The sequence below is a fragment of the Acromyrmex echinatior genome, chromosome 9 (genome assembly GCF_024713525.1).
Source record: "Acromyrmex echinatior isolate Ae372 chromosome 9, ASM2471352v2, whole genome shotgun sequence".
Classification (NCBI taxonomy): Eukaryota; Metazoa; Arthropoda; class Insecta; order Hymenoptera; family Formicidae; genus Acromyrmex; species Acromyrmex echinatior.
Window position 1 is genome coordinate 6,718,111 of NC_141860.1, and position 23,483 is coordinate 6,741,593.

General features: G+C 33.8%; 3 protein-coding genes and 1 long non-coding RNA gene across 12 annotated transcripts; 2 read left to right on the forward strand and 2 right to left on the reverse strand.

The window, feature by feature from the left end:
• The first annotated feature begins 41 nt into the window (after positions 1-41).
• Positions 42-3,186, forward strand: LOC105151069 (F-box only protein 9). 2 transcript variants are annotated; one of them, XM_011064563.2, is made up of 7 exons: positions 42-191; positions 810-1,028; positions 1,099-1,410; positions 1,567-1,730; positions 1,791-1,982; positions 2,088-2,322; positions 2,413-3,186. In XM_011064563.2, exons 1-7 carry the CDS (start codon positions 189-191, stop codon positions 2,614-2,616), a joined length of 1,329 nt encoding a protein of 442 aa, XP_011062865.1. In that variant the 5' UTR covers positions 42-188; the 3' UTR covers positions 2,617-3,186. The 2 variants fall into 2 exon arrangements, with proteins under 2 accessions (XP_011062865.1, XP_011062864.1); XM_011064562.2 differs by having other exon boundaries at positions 43-191; positions 2,398-3,186.
• On the reverse strand, positions 2,790-8,315 carry LOC105151068 (progestin and adipoQ receptor family member 4). Its single transcript, XM_011064561.2, has 5 exons — positions 8,033-8,315; positions 6,091-6,315; positions 5,477-5,580; positions 5,266-5,403; positions 2,790-5,188 (listed from the first exon to the last, which is right to left on the reverse strand). The coding sequence occupies exons 1-5, from the start codon at positions 8,229-8,231 to the stop codon at positions 4,961-4,963; spliced, it is 894 nt and encodes a 297-aa protein (XP_011062863.1). The 5' UTR covers positions 8,232-8,315; the 3' UTR covers positions 2,790-4,960.
• Positions 8,316-9,329: 1,014 nt separating this feature from the next.
• LOC105151064 (uncharacterized) lies at positions 9,330-14,815 on the reverse strand. 4 transcript variants are annotated; one of them, XR_846788.2, is made up of 4 exons: positions 14,665-14,805; positions 12,407-12,607; positions 10,872-11,061; positions 9,330-10,780 (listed from the first exon to the last, which is right to left on the reverse strand). It is a non-coding gene; the product is annotated as an uncharacterized LOC105151064 (long non-coding RNA). The 4 variants fall into 4 exon arrangements; XR_015546189.1 differs by having other exon boundaries at positions 10,872-11,884; XR_015546187.1 differs by having other exon boundaries at positions 10,872-12,607; positions 14,665-14,815.
• LOC147908539 (uncharacterized) lies at positions 10,383-19,339 on the forward strand. 5 transcript variants are annotated; one of them, XM_087409576.1, is made up of 4 exons: positions 10,383-10,673; positions 11,692-11,802; positions 12,797-12,887; positions 19,202-19,335. In XM_087409576.1, exons 1-3 carry the CDS (start codon positions 10,383-10,385, stop codon positions 12,869-12,871), a joined length of 477 nt encoding a protein of 158 aa, XP_087265702.1. In that variant the 3' UTR covers positions 12,872-12,887; positions 19,202-19,335. The 5 variants fall into 5 exon arrangements, with proteins under 5 accessions (XP_087265702.1, XP_087265705.1, XP_087265704.1 ...); XM_087409579.1 differs by lacking the exon at positions 19,202-19,335 and adding an exon at positions 15,660-15,768; XM_087409578.1 differs by lacking the exon at positions 19,202-19,335 and adding an exon at positions 14,669-14,794.
• The last annotated feature ends 4,144 nt before the right edge of the window (positions 19,340-23,483 follow it).

Genomic DNA, 23,483 nt, shown 5'->3' on the forward strand with positions numbered 1-23,483 from the left:
CCGCATCGAACTGTACGCACGTCGGTCGCGCAACGACCTTCGCCTTCCTTGGTGAGAAACGCAGAAAGGCGAGAACCATGGCGGCGGTACTATTGGCGAAATTGTGCTTTCGCTGTGTCGTGCGCTTTTCCGACCGAGAGTACATGCGCTGAGGGAAGAAAGCCATCGGGATTGAATAGGAAGAAAAAATGGTACGTGAGAACGTAATTGTCCGTCACTGTCGTCGCGAGGCAGGCACGTAATCGAATGCCGGAGTAATTGGTGACGGGCTAACCTCTGACCGGACAGCCGATATCCCATTCCGCAATATGTTGCGTCATTTCGTTGAATGAGTCTCTCCGAAATCAAGTTGATTGACCACGCTATTTACAAATTTCTTAATTTAGTAGTAGAACACACAATTAGTTTTCGAATTCTTTTACCTTTTATTTTAAGGAATGATCTTTTTTTATGAAACCTTCATGTCGCATTTCTTAATTACATGTACTGATTACATTTGCTTTTTATATCTTTCGAAAATTTATTTATATATTATTAATTTTACGTAAATATATCTCAGATCTATCTTGAATAAATGTAGATTCAAATTATTTTATAGATGCATATTTGTGTTTACTAATTTTTTTGTTCAGAAAACATTTTATTATATAATATCTATAATATATGTACTGTTTGATGTTGTACTTAATAATATTTCAAACAGTTGACTTATATAAAGATTATGTTCTATAAGATCTTTATTAAATTTGTATTAATAAATTCATGTAATTGAACATTTAGCATCTATTTATTACTTTATGCGTTGACAGAACCACTGCAGTGAATCTAGCAATGACACGGATGAAGGCGATGATCAGGAGGCGTCTTCTTTGCAAGAAGAAACAAACATTGAAGATACCTTAACATCTTTCAGGGAACAATGGCAACGTGAGTTAACGATATCACCTAAGCGTGATACATCAAAGACGTATTCACCAAATCAGCCTAACATTGAGGTCGCAAATGATGAAGCTTCTATCGAAAGCAAGGTATAGTAATTATTGTCGAAATAAGTTTTGTACTCTTATAACATTTCTATAAAAATATTTCTTGTTTCAGGCAAAGAATTTATTTCTTAAAGGTATTGAACACGAACAAAGCAGAAAGTTTTATGAGGCAATTCAGTTTTATAAGCGTGCGGTACAATTAGTTCCTGATATTGAAGTGCGTTTGTATGAATCAACAAAAGCAAAAGCAAGAGACAGATTCGATACTGATGATTGTTGTGATACACTAGACAATGATTTTTCAAGTACTAACGACAGCGAAAATCATAATGAAATTGACGAAGAAGAAACTGATTTATTTTTGAAGTTGTCTAAAATTGTAAATCGCAATCAATGTGTATGTTTTCCAAAATTCGAACAAAGTGTAAGTATATTATTTTTAACATTTATGTTGTAATAGTTTGTGTTGTAATTTTAAATGTACGAAATATTTATACAGGGTTGTAATTAAAATGTGCTGCATTCTATATTCAACTTCCTTCAATTCACTTTCAATTCAATTTACTTTATGTTATTTCAGACAACACATATCTCTGCATTACCTATGGAGATAGTGCTTTACATTCTGAGATGGGTTGTGTCTTCTGAACTGGATTTTCGATCGTTAGAAATGTTTTCAAGAGTATGCCGCGGATTTTACATATCTGCACGAGACACGGAGATCTGGCGACTTGCGTGCGTTAGGTAAATATTGAAAGATATTAGCATGATTATTGGTTATTAAATTGGAATTGTTTTCAATAGGGTATGGGGTGTAAACTGTGGTACTTGCGAACCGAAATACAAATCGTGGAGGGATATGTACTTGCAACGGCCTAGATTAAGATACAACGGATGTTACATAAATAAAACAAGTTACATACGCGATGGAGAAAATAATTTCCAAGACCGTTTTTACAGACCATGGCATCTCGTTGAATATTTCCGGTACCTGAGGTATACAGAAATATTATTGTAATATCTGCAAAGATTCTATTTTCTTGCTATCATATTATGACATCCGAAGTGAAAAATTTTTCACAATATTTTTCTTGCACTTAGATTTTTTCCCGAAGGAAGAGTTTTAATGTTGACTTCGACTGAGGAAGCTCAAATCTGTGTAAATTCCTTACGAAATCGCATACCACGCAATCCATCAGTTCTAATTGGTCATTTTCGATTACATGATAATTATGTGACACTTGTATTGAAAAGACAAGAAACTAAAGGAATCAATTTCTACAGAAGGAAAAAAAGAGAACCGGTGCATGATAGTGGTGAACAAACGTTTCATATTGTAAGTAATAAATATATCTGAAATTGAATATTATCAAAAATCAGTTAATACATTTTCCCATACATGTAATCGTAGGAATTTGAAATACAGAATCATCATAGAAGAGTAAACTCGCAATTGAAATGGATCAGCTACAGTATTTTCACAAAATATAAAAATGGACAGGAAGCGAAGATTTGTCTAAAGGAACCATCTGTAAGGGAATTCAGGGCGTCGCCGATTGGTGGTAGATATCCACCTCTTAAATTCAGCAGGGTAAAGAGTTATACTCAAGAGAGCGAAGTCCCATTATAGTAATGAACTGACAACAAACAAATCATATGAATCATGAGAGTACAATTATCGAATTATTCTTACAGAAGAAAAATAGTGAATGTAGTGAATTCTCAGTATGTTATAAAACTGAAAACAAAGATGAATATGTAATTAAGTGTACTTTTCTTTGAATTATATTAAGTACGTATACATATTTTTCAAGATATTTTATTTATCTTATATCACGCATTGTATTCTATTATAACAGTTTCCTATTGTATATTATACAACCTGCAAATCACAACTATTCTTAAAGATTTACGATGATAACACTTCCAATCGTGAAAGTGTATAACTTATTTATACAGATCTAATATAATTATTTAAGCACTAGATTATAGTGCCTTACATCGCAATGAGTTGCATACTTCAGAACTTAACAAAGTATGTACTGAAGAATGTAATTACGTAGTTTTGTTTATCAATTAATTATTGCTCAGCTTTACTTAAGTTTAAAAAGTGTTAATTGAATAAAATTTATGTAAATTTTTTAAATTGTGTATATAATTTTGTATAATTATATATAATAAAAAATAGCAAGCACTGAAATATTGTATGATCTTATTTATGCAATGAGAATATAACGATGTACACTTGTGTGGTACAAAATACAACATATCAACTCTTGCGGGACATGTGAAATATATGTTCGTACTCTGTATTACTATCAATTGCTCTTTTTGCTACTAAATAATTTTTACATAAAATCGTAAATCTGTAACTGATTTTTACTGTGTATATCAATTCGCTATATATATTATAATATATATGAATTACTCATCTAAATTGAAATTTACATTTCTACTTTTCCTATTTCTGAATGCCGAAATAGAATTAGCTGACCTTTAGAATAATTTATTATCGGTTCAGTATCACCTGAACAACGAATTATCTTACTATAGTGGAATTGAACCAGCATCCACTGATATATTGAAATAATTTCATCTCTGAATATATTATAAAGCGTAACTGATTTAAAGAAATGGACGTTCAGAATATGTTATTGGATATCTCTGATCAAAGTCTACACAGTCCGAGAATTTTTAATCTTACTCGAATAATTTTTTTAAAAATATATTTAAACTGTTTCTGAAATTTTGTTTCAAACATAGTCTGATACGATCACAAGTTTTTATCATTCCAATTCAAGAAATAAATCAATTAAAAAAAATATCATTAAAAAATATCATGTTTTCGAATTCTCTCTCTCGAAAATTTTTTCTGAATGTAATTAATGTTTAATAAATTTAATAAAATAGCTGTAAATTTAAAATTTAATTTTTTTTTCATTTCTGTACTAACATGAATTATATATTAAATATAATCTATGCTATTAAATATAATATGATTCGGCTTTCGAATACGGACCCGTGAAGACTGCCGCACTTTAACTTATTGCATCACATCGTATTGTGCTTGTATTGCTTTCCAGATCATCTTTAACTTACTTTCTCTCACATATGTTAATAAAGTATATACAATTGACTCTAGTAAATTCCTAACTTCTTCCAATATAAACTTATATTATATGTTCTTCAGGTAATCATATAAAGAATAAGCGAGTTATAAGGAAAAATAGCAAATATAATAATTTTGCATAAAATTCATTCTTAATATTTGAATTTTTATATTGTGTTTTTTCTCTTTTACAAATATTAATTACAAAAGAAAAGATGTAGATTTTTTTATTTAATTGTCGGATTTCTTCAATAACAATAATTTAATACAAAATATACAAAATAATATTAGTGTTAAAAAAAATTTAAGATAGAAAGGAATTTAAAATCTGTAAATAAATTGCATCAGTATCTTTTAAATAATATCTTCACTCAATAAGAAAGATTATATTCTTTTGATACAAAACTGTATCAAAAGCTGGAAAGAAATATTTCATTATATTATCAAAAGTAAATTGTAAAATAAAATATTTATTTTTAACAAAATAAACATTATTTCTTTCTCGCATCATACCCGTCAATTTCCAATTTTACCTTGCTTATTTATGTATTTGCAGAAAAACTCCACAAATATCCCATTATTTAAGCATTCGATATGATAAGTAACCGTACATACTTTGTACTCATGATTGTACCTAAACCGTCCCGCAATAATTACATAAATTAAATAACTCTGTATTATATAAACTCTGTAATATATATATAATATGTATATATATATATTTTTTTTTCAATATCCTTAAATTTATATTATAGAATTCAGCACTTTCTGGTCTCCAAATGTCGAAACGCTCGACTAATCGCCAGTTGTTATAGGCTCGGTTTATCACAGACTGCAGCAAGCCGTCGCGTTCTTCATGATTCAATCACAATTCTTCGCGATCCGAAGGAAGAGAGCTTGTTTTATTGCACGTAAACGGATCAGACATCCAGGCGAGATCCTTTAAGGTTGCGGAATGCATAGAACATACCGCTAGGACGACCATTACATGCATCACATTATGAGAATTCAGCACTAAATCCAATCGGCCGGGAATCCATTTCTCTGGAATGCGAAGAGCGCCAATGGTTGCACCTATCACAGCTATGAGATCCTGGAATTTATTCCTACATCAGCATTACCTCTAATATTTAGTACACGCGGCTATCTGGAATCATATTCAAAATGCACCTGTAATATTATATGAATAAGAGCCTCAGGTGATCCGCCACCAATATCGAAACATCTTAACATCATGATCAACATTCTCATTAGGAAAGGAGGGGCAAAACATAAACGTCTTTCCCAGGGTGATTTAGCAGTCATTGCCTATGAATCACATTAATGTTTAAATGTTTTATCGCCACAAAGCGTCGTTGAATCAGATGCAAGCTAAAAATACCTTTAAAAGTCCCCACATACTAAGAGAGCAATAAATAAAAATGCAGCAATACCAGACATTATCCGCAAGGCAATGAACAGCGGCTGCCATCATCGGTATAGCTCCTGAAATATTTGTGCGTGAAATAGAGAAGCGTCTATTTGCTACTAAACGAACTGTTCTCGTAGCCATTTTTTTATTTAAAACTTTCTTCATCTGAAGTAGAAATCGATCAAAAAATAATTTCAAAATTTAATTAAGATCCATATGAAAAGTTATTTGTAAAATAAAATCTTGTAAATTTGAGCTCTAATCATACATATATATCTGTTTTTTCAGCACATTCGGAAAAGTTTTTATTAAAGCCTAATTTATAGGGTATTCTTTGCTTCCTATTTCTTCTTTTTACCTCATTTCTTGCTTTTTCTTTTTTTATGACGGAATTATCTTATCGACAATTGCGTTTTTTTTTACGTTTCTTATCTCTTTTGAAGTCTATGAACTTTTATCTCGGGTAAAGAGAAATTGAAGTAAACAAAGAAATTGAGTAAGAGACAAAAAGGCAAGTAAAAAGTGGTAAAAATCAAGAAACAAAAAACATATTGTATATTAGCCTTTATAAATAGATCACACACCGAAACTCTGGCACAGCCATATGCCAATCATGTCGACTTTCAACAGTGTTCTGTAGAGAACTTCGTCGTAGTTTACGTTCATGAAGAGATGATATAGGAAGGATCCAATCCACGGACTAACAGCACCGATAAAATGGCACCAGGAAAGAACTCCCACGAGTGTCCCTTTTGTATTCCATGGAAGTAGATGTGGTACAGTCACCAACATGTACAGGATAGCAAATCCTATAAGCACACACGATCGCTCGTACAGAATGCTTTCGGATAAATCTATCATGGAATAAAGTTCTTTGATGTTAGAAAATTGATGATATATCTTAAGCTGTGAGAATCTATTTTTATGAACTCTTTGGTCTCCAGAAGTTTAAGAATTATATCTTTTATAATTTATAAAGAACATGTTGATATTTCCATTAAAGAAGTGTATTGTTCGTCAGGAACAAACTTTAATTTCTGAACAAGTTTCTTAATTTTTGAGTCATTTTCTACCTCAGAAGTAACTATCCAATATTATATTGATAATTAAGAATTGAGAAACGTTAAAAATTGAAAACGGGAAAAATTGATGGGTGTAGAGGAATTCATAACATAGTTCAATTTTCTGAAAAAACAATTTCAAGTATATTAATGAGTTCTCTTTCATCTACATGGATAGTTATGACCTACTAAGATTTTATTTCACACACATGTGCACCAGTCGATACATGAGATTTATACGGGATGATTCATCAAAAACAGGACATTTGAATGGCTTTCTTAGTTTCTCCTTTGAATGAAGGAAAAAAAATATAAGGATAATTTGTTTAATTTTAAGGAGCGACAGAAAGAAGAGCTATCTAATCTCGCTATAAAAGGATTGCAATTTCAAATGTGTTCGTAATGTTTTATCGTTCGCGGATGTTTAGAATGTATTTGATTGACATTCGGTCAGTGATTAGAAATTTATCAATGAATCAGCTTTAACAGAGAAGGAATATCATATGGGTTCGCTTTCATCGATCGTTCGTTACCCTGCAATGCGTCTTCGTTGAGCGCGATATTTTCACGGAAGTTGACCTTGATAATATACACCTTGACTTTAAAGCCCTTAAGGGACTTAATCTACTTTTCCAGGTAATCCAATCACGAGGATGGCAAACCTTTTACGTGATATAACTGCGTATTCTTTGGACGGAATACAGTTGATCGCGTGAAGAATAATGATAGCTACTATTTCAGGATTCAATTTTGTTTCGCGGAGTTTCAAAGTATTTTGCATTTGATTTATTCTATTTTATTTTGCAGCATACCATCTCTCTTTCTCTCTCTTTCTTTTCATCAAAGCAGCGAAAAAGTCAAATTTAATTCAAATTTGGAATTAATCCAATTGGAATTAAGCCACATTTAAGAATCCACTATCACAGATTTCCTATGGTAAGAAAATTATTTATTATTTATCTAAACATGTTATAAGAAAGAGAGAAAATCTCTTCTGAATACAAAAATTTTCCTCGCGTACTTTATCAACATTAAGCTCATTAAGAAGTTCAACGAATAATGTCCTATTTCGGAGGCGAAAATTTTATTATCGCAACGAATAATTTTCTTTCATATTTTTAAGCATCTAATTCCAAAGCATTAACTTGCTCTAGAATTAAAAATTCAAAACACTTAGAAAAAGAAAAAGAAAATTCTTTATATTATAATTACAACAGTTAATAAATTAAAATATTATCTTTCTTGAGATTTGTGTAACTTTGGTACACACTCTATCAATCGCGTAGGCAACTCTGAAAAGATTCACGTCATGCGACACAGGAAAAAAATTGCAGGACGAAAATTGCATACGTTAAAATAATTAATAGTACGTTAAAAGAAAAAAATAAGCTTTTTAGCGTTTTCATTCTAATAGCATTGTGTTCATAATCACAAAGTATGTAATCGCGACAGATTTCCGTCTCACCGTGCGTCAGGATGTTGACGGTCTCGTTGTGGATGTAGAAAAGGCTACCGAGGCACTGGCGGATGGTCATGAGCGGTCTGTAGCCGGTGAGGATGTGGGGATTAAATTGAAGGTGCCGCGGCATTTCGCTCCATCGTCGCAGCAGCAGGACTTTGGCCGACGTCTCGTCCAGATGTGGCGTATCGGGTCCGTCGGGCATCCTCTTGTCGTCCTGACACCGCGCTCCGTACGTGTCGGTGTCCTGGTGCGACGAGCCCGACACCGCCGCCGCATGGCGCGGTCGCTCGTCGTCCCGGAACAGCGTCGTGCAAAGGCGAACGCGCGGTGCCCGCTGCCTCGGGGAAGAGGGATCGGTCCGGCCAGCGGACGAGGCAGTATAAACGAGATCGCCTCCGAGAGCCGTACGCGAGCTCTCAACGGTGGCGACGTCGCCACTGCATCGTCGTGCGCGCCGCTGATACCCCCGTCCGCTCGTCCGCCTGCTCGCCAGCAGCAGCCGTCATCCGCACGCGATTCGGCCTCTCTGACGGTTCCGTCGTCATGGCAACCGCATCGATCCCATCACTCGGACGGGGTGGTTAGGAGGAAACCTCATCGTGCGCGATCTCGCTGGATCTCGCAGCTCGATGTTCACAGATGCTTCTAGTTCCTATACCTGGCTTTCTTAACTAACCCAATAGGTAGTAACTATTTATGACTTAAATCGAAAATTCAGTTACGTTAATTTGATGATGATCTCGGACATCGTTCTCGCTTTTCCTTCGTTTTCGTACTATTTTCTTAATACTTGTTTACATATGATTAATAATATCTACAAGTAATACGTGTCATGAAGCAGTTCGGAAAAATTTGTTATTGTTTAGTATTGTTTATTTATTTTAAAATATAATTTGATTTTAACACACATTTATTGTTTAACACATATTTATGCAATTAATGTATGGAAATTATACATTTTTAATAAATAGAATTTTTTCAATTAACAAAGGATATCAATATAATTGTGCTTTAAACGGTATTAGAATTTTAAGCAGAACACATAGTTGGCGTGCAGCTCCTGAATGTCCCATATAGAGTTTCCACGTGTGACCTATTGACACAATTTCGGTGGTTGGATGTTTTTGAGTTAATATACTATGCTGGATATCGTTTCCTATTCCTACTGCTCACGTTATACATTATGCAAAATATATATACTATTTCAAGCTTTATCGACTTGCATCGACGAGCATTGCTTCGTCCTTGCAGTTGAATCATATAAAAACTATTGTGCTAGAAATAAAACAAATCAAAAGGAAACTTGACGAACTGTATTTGTCATCAACGTGAATTTGCATTAAAAAAGTCTTAATAGAGATGGAAATCCTTTCCAAAGATGAAAGTATGAGGTTTGAGTTGCATTGCTTTCAAAACATGATATTGAATCTCAGAAGATGAAACGTTATTGAAGAAGAAGAGAAACGTTGAAGAATCACACATAGACATTTTATTTATATGCAATGCTCATAAAACATCTTTTTATACCTTTTTAATACCACCCATTGATATCTATTCTCTGCATCGTACACTACAAAAAATTTTTTTAAAGATCTGTTTTTTAATTCCTAAACTCTCTGAACTAAAACACATATTAAAAAAAAATATGTATTAAAATTTAAGATCTTTTTTATTCTTGCACTCTCTGAATTGGTGCACATGTTGCAATAAGGTGAAGTAAAACAAACATACATTTGTTTCACTTCAATTTATTGCAACATGTGCACCAATTCAGAGAGTGCAAGAATAAAAAAGATTTTAAATTTTAATACATATTTTTTTTTAATATGTAAATAATTATTTACTTCCAATAAATATTTAATTAATAGAAAAATGATTAAAGTTAAATCAAATTAATAGTCTTCAAATAAACATATGTTTACATTTAATAAATATCTATTTAGAATATCTAAATATCTATTCAAACGAATATTTATTAAAATTAATTTCTCTTTTTCAGTATAACTGAATACAATCAACCCGAATTTGCCAGCGAGAGTGCGCGCGAAAGTTGACCGTAGCTTGTTCTTGCATGAAGCGCATCTTACGTCAGAGTCACTCAAAATCCGAAAAAGCGACAGGAACGTGACTTAGATCTTCGTCGGCGACTTGTCGCGGCCGCTGCCGTCGGGGACACGTTCCGATCCGCAGATGCTTTTCGATCTGTAAGTCCGCGTGATCTATTATAATTTTTCATAGCGAAATCATAGCAATGCAACATCTTATACGACGAACATCTCCTGGTTCCTCCCTCTTTCTCCCGGCGCATAAAGATTGTTTTAGGACTTGGGACGAGACTCGTGGATACCAAACAATGGATACCAAAATTCCCGATGGGCCACCTGGTGTTGACCTTCACCCAACATCTAAATGTCCGCATGTCGTACTCGGGGTGAGTTCCACCGCGCCGGCGCAAGCGCACCCCGACGATGGGGTGCATTATCTACAGCAAGTATTCTTGGTGAGTATCACACGCGCGATTGTGATGTGTGCAAGTACCGCGCTGCGTTCTCTCCTCAGACTATCCCCGAGGAGTGTTCGTGACATGCCCCGTTGCTTGACAATTTGGACCGGTCGTGTCAGTCGGCCTTGTCTTGCTGTGCAGGTAGTCGATGCACATCTGCTTACCCCTTCTGGGTTACGACGTCATCTTCAGATCCATCCCCTTTCCTCTCAGTTAAATCTCTTCTGCTACCGCACATGAGGCTGTAACTTGAAAAGCAACGGTGATTAACTGAGAATTCAGTTAACTCAGATTGTCGATGTCAATCAATTGCAATCTCATTTATTCCGTGCTGCGTACCTATGTTACATTATGTTTTGGCGCAAGACTAGTGTGTCACGTGGTCTCCTTTGCGAGACGATCGAGCTGGCGCTCGTACTGATATCGACGTTCTGTCGACTGTATGAAGATTAACACCTTTGTGTAATCGCGCGTAATTCTTCCATGTACATGGCAGTAGAGCTAAAATGTATCTTACAAATCGCATCTCCTGTAAAATATTTCTGTTTTTCACTTGTTTGTTGTTTATAATATAATCTGACAGTAAAGAGAACATGTCATTTATATGCATTTGCGTTAATATATACATACATATCTTTTTTCTTTTTGCAAAATTCGTATGCTTTTAGTGGAATAACTATCTGATAACTGAATCCGATTTAGAAGTGTTTTTTATTCCCGCTCTTAGTGTGCAATAAGTTGAAGCAAAATAAATATACTTTGTTTCAACTTATCGCATCATTTCAGAAAGCGCAAGAATAAAAACAGAACTAAGGTCACACAGCATCTTTCATTTGTTGCAAAATGTAAACTTTAATTATAATATCAAAGTATTCCAGCGTAATGCATTCAGATTTCTTCTTTTTAACTTCTTGCATCGTTTATTTTTTCTCTTTGTTTCTTTAACATGGAGAGAAAAAGAGGACAAATAAATCTACAAGAAGCTAAAAAGAACAGGTCTACAAACAAAAGGTCTTTTTTAGTTAAATTTCTTGCACAGTTTGTACACTTTCTTTCTTTTCTGTCCACATTGGAGAAAAAAAGAAAGAAAAAAAACGAATCGCAAAGAGAAATTTGGGTTTAAAAAAAAATCTAATTCAATATGAACACTTCTTTGCAGAACACCTGCAGGGAACTATGGACGATCCCGGAAGGTGCGATCGCGACGACGGCAGCAAACTACTTTTCCCATGATCCGTCAAAGTACATCTCGTTTGGTGTAGTAACTCAGGTAAAAACGTACTATTGTAACAGCAAGTGCCTCTTGTGACTAGTTTTAAATCCATGAGTGTAACGTGGTGAGAAATTAATAGCTGCGTTCAGCAGAGAAAGCTCATTAATGAACGTCTAGTTTTTTGATTAATATGATTGAATCAATATGATTGATTTCTATACTTAGATCCTATACTTAGTAAAGAACTAACGGCAAGAACCAATCATATTAAAAAATCAGTTAGCGCTTGCTGATTCTTTAATATGATTGCTTCTTGCAGCCTTTAGTTCTTCAATGAATTTAATAGTGATTGGTTGCATTCAGTATGCACATTAAAGCCCTCATACTTTGACATAAAAAGTATATGTTTAATATAAGGATAAAAACGGATTAAACCAAGAAATCTTTTCATTTTATTGTGCTGTAAGTAAAATCCGTATTTTATAATTTAAACTATTTGCATTTTACTTTTACATAGATTTAAATTACTGCACAATGGTTTTAATATACACTAGTGCGTCCAACCGAAACTTCGCTATAAGTATAGGAAAAGCAACCATAATAAAAAATTATTCTGAATACTCTCTAATCAATTTTATCAGCTTAACGCAGTTATACTTACGCAACACTGCATAAAAGAATGGCTGCTTGTACGAAATGTTGTTTCGTTATCTCCATTTTTTTTCCGGATCGCAGCATTGCGTCATCCCGTTAAAATACTATCATTATGTATCTCTCGGGACGACTTTTGCGCGTTTCTTTGTAATTCAAATTTACATGTAGTTCGTCGAATGATCATTATTGAATTGTGCGGGGAAACACGCTGAAAACAAAAATGATAACAATACTGCTTTCGTTCAAACGATACTCGCGGTGTGGTGCCACCTACGAATCATCCATCCCGTCAGTTATCGGTCTGGTTTCATTCGTTTCTATATGTTTGTGTCCAGTACCATATATATATTCATATATGGCCTATCTATTTGTCGAAATATCCTTCTTTTGCTCGCAGTTCTTCGCCAAAGTCGATTATGATCTGGCACATGATAGAGCAACTGCTGCACAAAGGCTTTATGTGGATATCTAAGAATGTATGGAGACAGGTACGCAAAAAATTTCCGTGGTGTATAAAACTGTGCGATGCTCGATTAAGGACTTATTTAGATAAACGTGTATAGCTGTATAAACGTAATAAAGAAAATTATCCAATTGCATTTTTTCTGCGTTTTTACGACAAAAATGTAACTGGATAATTTTCTTTATGCATATATTATAGTTATGCAGCTATACAAGTTTGTCTGGACCCTAATAGCAATTTATTAGCGATACTTTGGTTAAACGTTGGGATATATTGGGCCAATATTTGGTCATACATTGTGCTAATAATTGTGCTACTAGAGGATAGACCTTAAACCCCAGCAAACAAGCTGACGATGGTTATATTCCAAAATTGATTGCCGGTACTGAAAATCTATTGTGTACGTAACGCAAATTAAAGATTTTCAAAGCGTTGCAGTAAATTTGAAACACAGCGATCATTTGAATGTTAAAATAACAGTAAATAACATCAGTTTATTTACGGGGACATAACGTACGTTTACTCGAAATTTTTGTTTGATATTATGTATTTATAATTATTCCCCGCGAGAGAATTAGGTTTTGAAAGTTCTTAATTAAACATCCTCAAATATATATACGTTTATATACGCATTCGTCGATAAATTTTCTTCTACTTAATTTTAAGTTTCATGAAATTCGTTTCTAATCGCTACGTATTTATCATTATGACTAATAATGTTATCTACGGTAGATAGTAGACGTTACGTAAATAATTCTTTGAATAAAATTATAGGTGTTTGACTATATACTCACACAGCATTTGAACTTCTTACTATTTTTCTGATGATTTCCAAAATATTTAATTCTTCTCTGAATGGAAGTATGAATGTGTGAAGGTCATGTTTATCAATAATACGTTTATCTATACGCGGCAACGTTTCAAAAAGTATTCAGAAAAATGTACATATTTTGGTTAATATGATAAATGCATTATTATCAAAAATTTTATTTTAACATATTACGATCGATCGCAATAATCCTTACGATAATACGTAAGTGGCACAGATGAAACTTCTTCAAATCAGAAGTTCCGGTATTCTGGAGTACTTTGATTTCGTGCGCATTCGCTTCACTTCGTGCGTCATCGACTACTTGCAGGGATGGCAAATTTTTAGGAGTCATTTGTTAGTGGCACATAATCGAAGCATTGAACAAAAAGGCCGCGAAGTTATAAACAAATTAAGGCAGTTAAGAATTATTTTTATTTGAGATTTTACATTGATAAAAAAAAATAAGCTTGTTTATAATCATCAAAACGTGCAAGTTCGCGTGATGTTTTAGAAAAATCTATATGCAATTGTTTTTATCAAGTTTCTTTATTTTACTTTTAATTTGACTAAAAGTTTTTATGCTAGAATTTTTGGGAAGACGATGTTGCACAAAATCTTACAAACTTTGACACACTACTAATTCTAGAGTTTTGTTTTAATATATCGGTAAATTATAAATTGTAGTTCCTTACAAGTAAATCTATTGACGTATGAAGTTTCAATATCGTTGGTAGTCAAATATTATCAGACACATGATGTAAGAATACAAGGTGATTTATTGCGCATAATGACGATCGAATATAATTTTGGAGTGAATTTTTTATTGATAAATTTCTAACAGCGATTCTACATTGGCTTGTAACATTTTGATCTAATTTTTTGATTGGTTATCGATTGCACGAAATACCTTTATTCTTACATCATAATTGGGCAGTTTCATCGTGTTGTCGAATTTCGGATATTTATGATGTAAAAGCTATATAAGACTTACGAAGGGCCGAGGTGCCAATAGAGCCGTCCCTGGCTCGCCGACAATCGTCGAGTGAAACCGAAGAGGTCTCGCCAATCGCATTGATCCAAAGTCCCACGTCGTTGTCACACAACACTGTCGTACATCGCACGCTGTCGGTGCTCTTTGGCATTCTTGTGTTTAGTGGGTTCAATTCTGGGACCAAGCGAGCCTATTCTGCCTATCCGACGTAAGTCCGCACTCCATAACGTAATCCGCATCCAGCTCGTGACGTGACTAACGAATCTGCGTGTGTTATCCGGCTGGGATCTGTACGTGTATGCTGCATCGCGCTTGGTGCACTCTCTGTAATTCCAAGATGGCCGCCGATGCTTGGAAGGTGTCCCCCCTTATGGTGTATCGTCTGCGTCCTCTTTTACGCATCCCTCGCACACGCTTTCCATTTCATTTGCTTCAATAACCGCCTCATCCGATCGACGAAGGGCCACGCGACGTCGCCGCGCGCGATTTCTTCGATTCCGAATCTCGCGATCGCCATCGATGGTGCCCAAGATGCCTCCTCGAGGCATGATGCGCCATCATCGATCCTCGACGGCGAAGCCACGCGCGCGCCTATGTTCACGGCACTAATTTTTTCATCGTACCGCCGTTCGTCGCACGCCTTCGCGTCATCTTTTTCGCCGCGATTCACGCGATTTTCGGCCGCGTACGTGTCGTTTTGGCGGGAGCGTGTCTGGAAGGTCACGAATACGCGCGCGATTCGAGTAGGTGTGACGCAACATAAAAAATGCACGACTCTTTCGAGAGAGAGAGAGAGAGAGAGAAAAAAAAAGAGACCTCACTCGTTGCGTTGTCCTTAAATATCCAACGCTGATCTTCTCGACGGATTCTTTTTTTTTCTTTACCTTTCTTCTCTACTTCCCCTCTCCCCCCTCCCCTCCCCTCTTCTCGCGGAGTGGGCTAATCTGTACGGTGTCTGTGACGCTCTCACGAATGCGATTGCCCACGTTTTGCAGAATTTTTTGAGCCGATGTCCACGTGGTTGTCGAAAAACAGTGTCGTACCGCAAGCGTCATCCACACGCTCCTGGATATCGGCCGTCATCGAATTCATTTGGGATCAAGTGAGCCTGTTCCGCCTTACCAACGTAAGTACACGCAGTATGGCTCCGGTATAAGACTTCGGGTACGGAGTTCCCTCCGGTGACTCTATTCGGCGCCCGTATCACGCGAATCTGCCACGTATCGTTCTCGGTCTTCGACTCCGTTAATATTCGCGCTGTCGTTGCTCCGTCACCGGTTCGATTCGCGTTTGTCGATCTTATCGGATATATACCTGCCTTCTCATCTTGTCGCACCTCATTTTTCATAAATTGTAATCGCACGCATGATGGTCTGGCTCGGTTACATCAACTCGGTGTGGGACTAACCCATTTTCTAGACTAGAATATTCTAGATTAATACTGTGTCCATAGTGCTTTCCATTTTCACACTGATTGTGAATCTTTAAAGTTATGCGAGTATTTTGTACTCCAATAATAATGTTACTACTTGATTAATTTGGTAACGAAGTTATCGCATAACGATAAAGAAATTAGAAATTAATACAGGTTTATAACTCACTTTTAATATGAGTTATATCTGCTTCCATTAATGTAGATTAATTTTAAGGTCTGTATTCTGTAGTTGAACTAGTATACATTTTTAAAACTTAAAGCGAAATAGACATATGTTTTTATGATATTTAGTGGAAGCGAGAAAGAAGTGCAGTTTAATGTAGGAATAAAAAACAGACTTTTAATCTTCAACTTATTCTTTATTTATTTCTAGTTCTAAAGCTGACTTTTCATGCGCAGTGTTCTGTGGCAGCAAAATGCTATCATTGATTAAAAATTTTTTGTGAGTTAATGCATTTCCAATCAGTTGTTGAAAGTATGGATCAGACACATTTTGCTGTCGCAGCATACTATGCATGAAAAGTTAACTTTAGATTTAGAAAAAAATGGAAAGTAAAGAATTATTTATACTAGCCATAATTTGTTATCTTATGTCGTAATTTATAAGAATTGACTACGTTTACACTTTGCTCTTAATCGAGTTTAATAACATCTGTAGTTAACACTAAAGTCCCAAACATAATGATTATCACAGGCAATAAAAAGGAAAGAATAAAAAAATACAGGCAGTATATCTCAAACTACCAGAAATTTCTTTACATTCATACACGGTTTCTGATAGGTTAAAATTTAATGCCCGTGTTCATAGTATGAAACTCACTTATCACAGCTATTAGTGAGTTTCATAACTACATATTTAGTCATTCTATTCTTGTAAAGAATGGAATTACTATAATTGGCCATTTTTATAACTGTGGATATTATTAAATCCGATTAAGGGTGTCGTGTAAATATAGTCATTGACTAATCATAGCTGATTATTCCTCTCATTCGACTGTAATTAAGTCAGTTCTTACAGATTACAGCATAATCAGATTACGGCCAGTATAAATGACCTTTAAGTCGAACCGAGATTAAAGTTAATTTACATTGATGGAAATGAGCATTAACTAGACTCAGTAAAGCAGTTCCGAGCTTATACAGATAGTAGATAAAAACTCAGTTGAATCTCACATGTCAGAATGAAAAGGAACATGTATTCATACTGACGTATGACGTCATAAATGAAACTTATGAGTTTTTTTTATGTAAGTAGAAAACAACTTGTATAAAGCCTACATCGAACTAGAGATTGAGATTGGATTTCAATTTAATCAAAAAGAAAGAAAACAATATCAAGTTTTGTAAACTTTGCTTTGATTTGTCAAATTCCAATTAAATCTCAATTTCAAGTCTAATCTAGGTTTAACACGCAGCGTGTTTTTTTTTTAAAGGTCGGACATACTAGGTCTGTTCTTTTTGGCTGAACTTTTGTACCAGTTCATCTCTCTTCCTCTTCTTTTCTCGTGGGCAGAAAAAGAAGAAAGATGAGCCGGTGCAAAAGTTCAGTCAAAAAGAATAGGCCTATTTAATGTTTTCCATTTGGTGATACTAGTCACAAACATTATTCTTTCTTGGTATTCCAGTGAGTAATAAAGATATAGCGATACTTGTGTTAATTTATGACTAAATGAAAAGAACAATTAAAAGCTCAGGCAATAAGAACAAAAAATGAACACGGGCATTAAATTTTAACCTATCAGAAACCGTGTATGAATGTAAAGAAATTTCTGGTAGTTTGAGATATACTGCCTGTATTTTTTTATTCTTTCCTTTTTATTGCCTGTGATAATCATTATGTTTGGGACTTTAGTGTTAACATGTGATTATTTCTTTAAGTGTGTTAGAACTGTAAATATTTTAAAGGAATTATTTTGTTTCTAAAAGGATTTCTCTAATAATTATGGATTTATCCACATTTTACGTCCTTTACATTATATGTTTTTTCTCGCAAAATTTAAATATATTTTTCTATTGTTTCTATTAATGAAAGAAATAATTATTTACTAACATAAGGACATATTGTATGATAATAAAACAATAATTTACAATAAGAATCGACAAAATAAGAAATTAAGATTAGCGTTAGAAATGAATATAATGTTCATCAATTGAATTATGTTTGTCTTAAATGTCTGGATTAATAAGCGTAATTAATGAGAGATTTTTTATTAGTTTTTCTTTTTCAGATTTATATTATTTTCTGAACCTATATAAGCAGGAAATGAAATAAATTAATGCAATAAACGTTACCAGACGCAACTGTTTTCTTTGGAGAATAAAAGAACAAAATCGATCTTTTCTTTTTTGTGCGATATATGTTTCTCTCATTTTCTATTTAAAATGGAGCGAATGTAAAGAAGCTCTAAGAGAGTATAGAAAGTGCCATATAAATAATGCGAACAGACTTTACAACTGGCGACGTTAAATCACAACATGCATCTTACTTGTGCTATCGCTGTCGCCTATTTTTCTATCTCCGCCTAGCTTATGCACTGACCTCTTTTATTTTGCTTCTCTTCATAGAGGGTCTTCAATGAAGAGCAAAAATAATCCTCATCGAATATACACTATTTAGATCATCTATCTAAAGTTACTAAACCATCCTAATACTTCTGTCTATAAATCCTTTGCATTATATAGAATTTTATGCAGAAAATAATAAACGTTACCGCCACATGTATTTTATACACATATATATATATATATATATATATATATATATATATATATGATGTGTGTATGTGTGCGTGCGCGCGCGTGTATGTGTGTGTATGTATGTTAACTATTTACACAGTAATACAGACGCTTCTTTCTGATTTAAACTTTTATTTTATTTTTAACATCAAATACTTAATCTGGCTTTCCAACACTCGACAGATCTTGAAGTTAAAAAAAGATCTGTTAAAAAATCTTTAATTATATATTTTACTTATAAATATAAAATTATAATAATATATAATATCAAAATATAAATGTTTTAAATAAATATATATTAATAGTAGAACATATGATTTCTTTTCGTACAGATTATAAGTAAAAAATATCCGGTTTGTATTACAGATGCCACGAAGCAGGAGGCGTCACCGATCTCGTAGCCATTCGAGAACACGTTCACATTCTGTAGGCTCCCCACAATATGAGCATAAACGTAGACGTATTGATTATGAGAGTCCACAGAGCAAAGGAACTTATAGGTAAGTTTTAATCCTTGAATAGAATATATTCTTTCTTATCTTTGACAACATATGATGCAATACAATTTTCGCTAATATTCGTTTCATAATAAGAATTTACATACAAATAATTTTTGAATACAAACTTAATCTGTGTCGTTCTAATCACTTAATCTATATTCTATATCTTATGGTAAACACCATGAAGATATTCAAGAAATATTTACTAATAATTCAAAAGTGATTAATTAAATAATTAAAATTAAAATATGATTAAAAGAGATGAGCTCTTTCTTGTCATAAATGCTCGTCAAAGTGTATTTTAACAGAAAATTTTAAATCGTATAAAAATATACTTTAACGATCTCGTAAAAAAACGTATTCGGTATTCTGCGAATACATGTGTCTCCCTATTTCATTGTCAAAGAAAGTTGCAAGAAAAAAGGGGAGAGTATGCGAGAGAGGGAACCAGTAGCTTTACTGAGACCAATACCGCGAGTGAACGATCTCTCCCCCTCTGTTCCCACGTCATTCTAACCGGCAATAGAGCTTCTCCATGAAGTCTTCATGGAGGCTGTCAGTCGTGATCAGTGCGCTCGAGCCTCAGCAAGTCCCATCAAGACCTGTTCTTGACCCTCGTTGTTCGGAACGATTCATGAACATATAATAATACGTGAGTGCCGATGCGAGTGTCATCGGTCGCATTCGCCGGGAAATAAATTTACATCAAGAGTGATTTGTCGAGAGATAAAGAAGCGTCTTTTATGTCACACATATCAGAGTGTTTCAATATAGGATTTTGAAAATTTATGAACATTTAGAATTTCATTTTGTCGAGTTTTGAAGAGGTAACAAATACTAGTAGTGATTCAAATAATTTTCAAAATGAAACATTGAAACGATGTGTTTCTAAATTGACGTTTCTCTCATAGCGCGTTTATGAAAGATACAAATTTGCATTAGAATCGTTTTGGATATAAAGAGAAGTCTTGAGAATAACAATCAATCCGCTTTCATTGTGCAAACTCCATAAAGTGTGCAATAAATCACTACAAAATATTTATAGAGTCGTGTCTGCCGCGCATACTAGCACGTCTTATTCGTTTTACCCGTCTTATCGCTGTGGATAAACAACCTACAAATTATGCGAGACGTTAGACTGAGATTAGAAAAAGAATGCATGAGCGAATAACATTCTAAATATATATTTTCAATTTCAGACTGCACTTATACTTTCATAAAGAGCACAAATTTGCGCACTAGTGGATATGCAATGTCCCATATTAAATTAATATTATCGTTATTTTAATCTTAATTAATACTTTTATTTTTATTTTTATTTAATTAATATTTTAATTATTATTTAATATTTTAATTAATATTTAATATTTTCATTTTAATATTTTACATTATTTTAATTTAATTATAATTTTATTTTACTTTATTTTGACATTAATAATGAAGTTGTTTTCGTGTTTTACAGACACAAGCTAAAAATTATATATTTTTTCAAACTATAATTGTCGCGTCTCTCAGATAAATTGCTCTTGAAATTTGACACCAATTAGGCTCTCAGAGACACTCTTATTCACATTGCGCTTCATTAACCATGCATCTTGAGTGGTCGCATGAGGATGAGTCATGCGGAATGCGGGCACGAATTACCGATTTAATTAATTAAAACGAATTAATTAAAATGCTCTTTATACTTTTCTGCTTTAATTTAAGACTGCTGTGAAGGCGTGCTTAATGAATAGTAGTAATTTCTTCTCCGTATTACTTCCTGATCTTCTAGGTCAATGACTGAACACTGAAACTCAACGATATCGCAGTAAAATCTCAAACGAACAAAGTGCTGTTTCTTTCGCGTTATAATAAATTATATTAATTTGTGAGGGTTCGCGCGATTTATTAAAAAAAAGGTGTTATCGATCGCGCGGGATCGATAGAATCAAAGACGCAAGGACAAATTTTAACGATGAATAACACAGTTAAACACTTCTTGAGAATCTGAATAGCGATGAAATTGGCCTATCACAGTTTTTCGAGACGATTGAGCCAAATTTTTTGCCACATTTATCATTTTGTTGTAGCCAAAAATTTTTTCAATTTTACTTACGTCATTTTAAAATGTCATCTTTTATTTATGTGATAATATAAATTTATATTCATTATGATACGATTTTTTTTTGTATGCATAAATAGCTATTATAAATCATTTTACATATGCATTAATTTATGCTGATTATGCATATGAAACAAAATCATACTGTAATAATTATAAATTCATTTTACAAGTAAAAGATAACATTTTAAAATAAATGAAATTGAAAAAAGGTAAACATGACCAAAAATACCAATTTTGGTATTTTTTTAACATTTAACTTCAGTTTTCTCGGAAACCTGATATGATAAACCAATTTCGCCGGATTTGTTTTCAGTGAGCAAAAGTCCATCGGAAAACATTTTGTTTAAGATTTATTTTTTATATAAGTAACCTACAAGCAAGACTACTAGATGTCTGAATACGCGATATTAATGTCTTTTTTTTTTGTAGCCAGATGTAGCTTTAAAATCTGATATATAGTACGCAAATAGCGCGGTTGCGTCACATTAATTTTTGTCACAATAAGATATATTGTGATTATGATTGCCGCGAGAATGGCTCGCATCAAAGGCTACATAAGAGATAAAAACGCGTTTTAAACCTTACCTTCTTTTCGTTACAATTGTGAGTTTAATTTTCAATCTTACACAAAGAGAGTACATATTATGAGTATAATTGTCGAGCTTCGATTATTGTGTAAATAAATGCAAGCTAATTAACGCTTATTATTCTCCCTGAATTTCAAAGAAAGTCTTTCATTGAACTTTTACTAATTGCGTCAATTAATGAATGCTGTGCGAACATGCAATTTATTCGTGCAACGGTAAGCAATAATGACGCACACTTTTTCATGCTCAATGGATTGCTTGATGAAAGAAGAAATTCTTATTATGTGGAGTCTCGCATACGATGAGTTTTTTAATCGATAAGACTCATCAAAAATAAGGAAGTAAATTGATCTCAGATAAACAAATAGTTGGAATCCACTTGCATCTGTTTCATATAAAAGAAATTGTATTTCCTATTTTGCATGGCATTGCCACGAATCATTCTTGACATTATTCTAGAGAGATTTGAATTAATTGATTGATAATCTCGTATCCCAGATGTGTTAGAGTTTATTTTCTCTGCTATCGCAGCTGTCGAGTGCAGTTATCTGTCAATAATGCAACTGGTTATTTCAATATTTTCTCAACGGATGAACAATTTCGTGGCCTGTTTTCAATCGTGGAATCGTTGGAGATAACATGCTTGCCAACCAGATATTCAGGCTTCTTAATGGATCATTCCTATATTCGATACGCGATAGCACATTGAAGTTTTATAATTAGATAACTTTGGCAAAATCACAGACGTTGAATCATCGTAAAAGCACAATCGAGCTATTTGTCTGCAATCTCTTCCGTTAGGCTCACTCGTTCACTGAGATCACGCGAGCTTTGGCAAGGTCATGGCCAATCTCGAGCAACTCGATACCGAGTAGTGGAATCATCATCGCGTGCAAGCATAAGCGAAAGAGAAAGGAAAAGTTACAAGTTAACCTTCGCAGCTCCTTTAAATTGTTTCTTCCTGCGATCAGCTGATTTCTTAGTAATTCTATTCAAAATTAGATCAATTTGTTGTATTGCATAGTGAAAGTATTTTCCTGTCAGATTTTCCAAGATTGAAGAATTGCATTTGAAAGCGATAATTATAGCTTGTTTCCATTGCGCATAAACCGCTAACGACGTTAATATTCGCTATAAAGATTTTCATCATCGTAATTAGTATAATCGCACCTTCAACTTTCTAATCGCATTATATCGCAAAAGAAATGTTACAAATTCTCGAAAGGGAAATAAAACCTATTACGTAGTTTATATATATATATATATTTTTTTTTCTGTTTATAAAGACTTATAATTCTTATGACGATTCAAAAATCAGACAATTACCTATCGAAAATTATAATACATATATGGAAGTGAATATCTTTAATTTATGATGACAATAATTCTATTTAGAATAGAAGCAGAGCTAATCAATGATATTATAGAAATAGAGTCTAAAGGATTTGAATGGA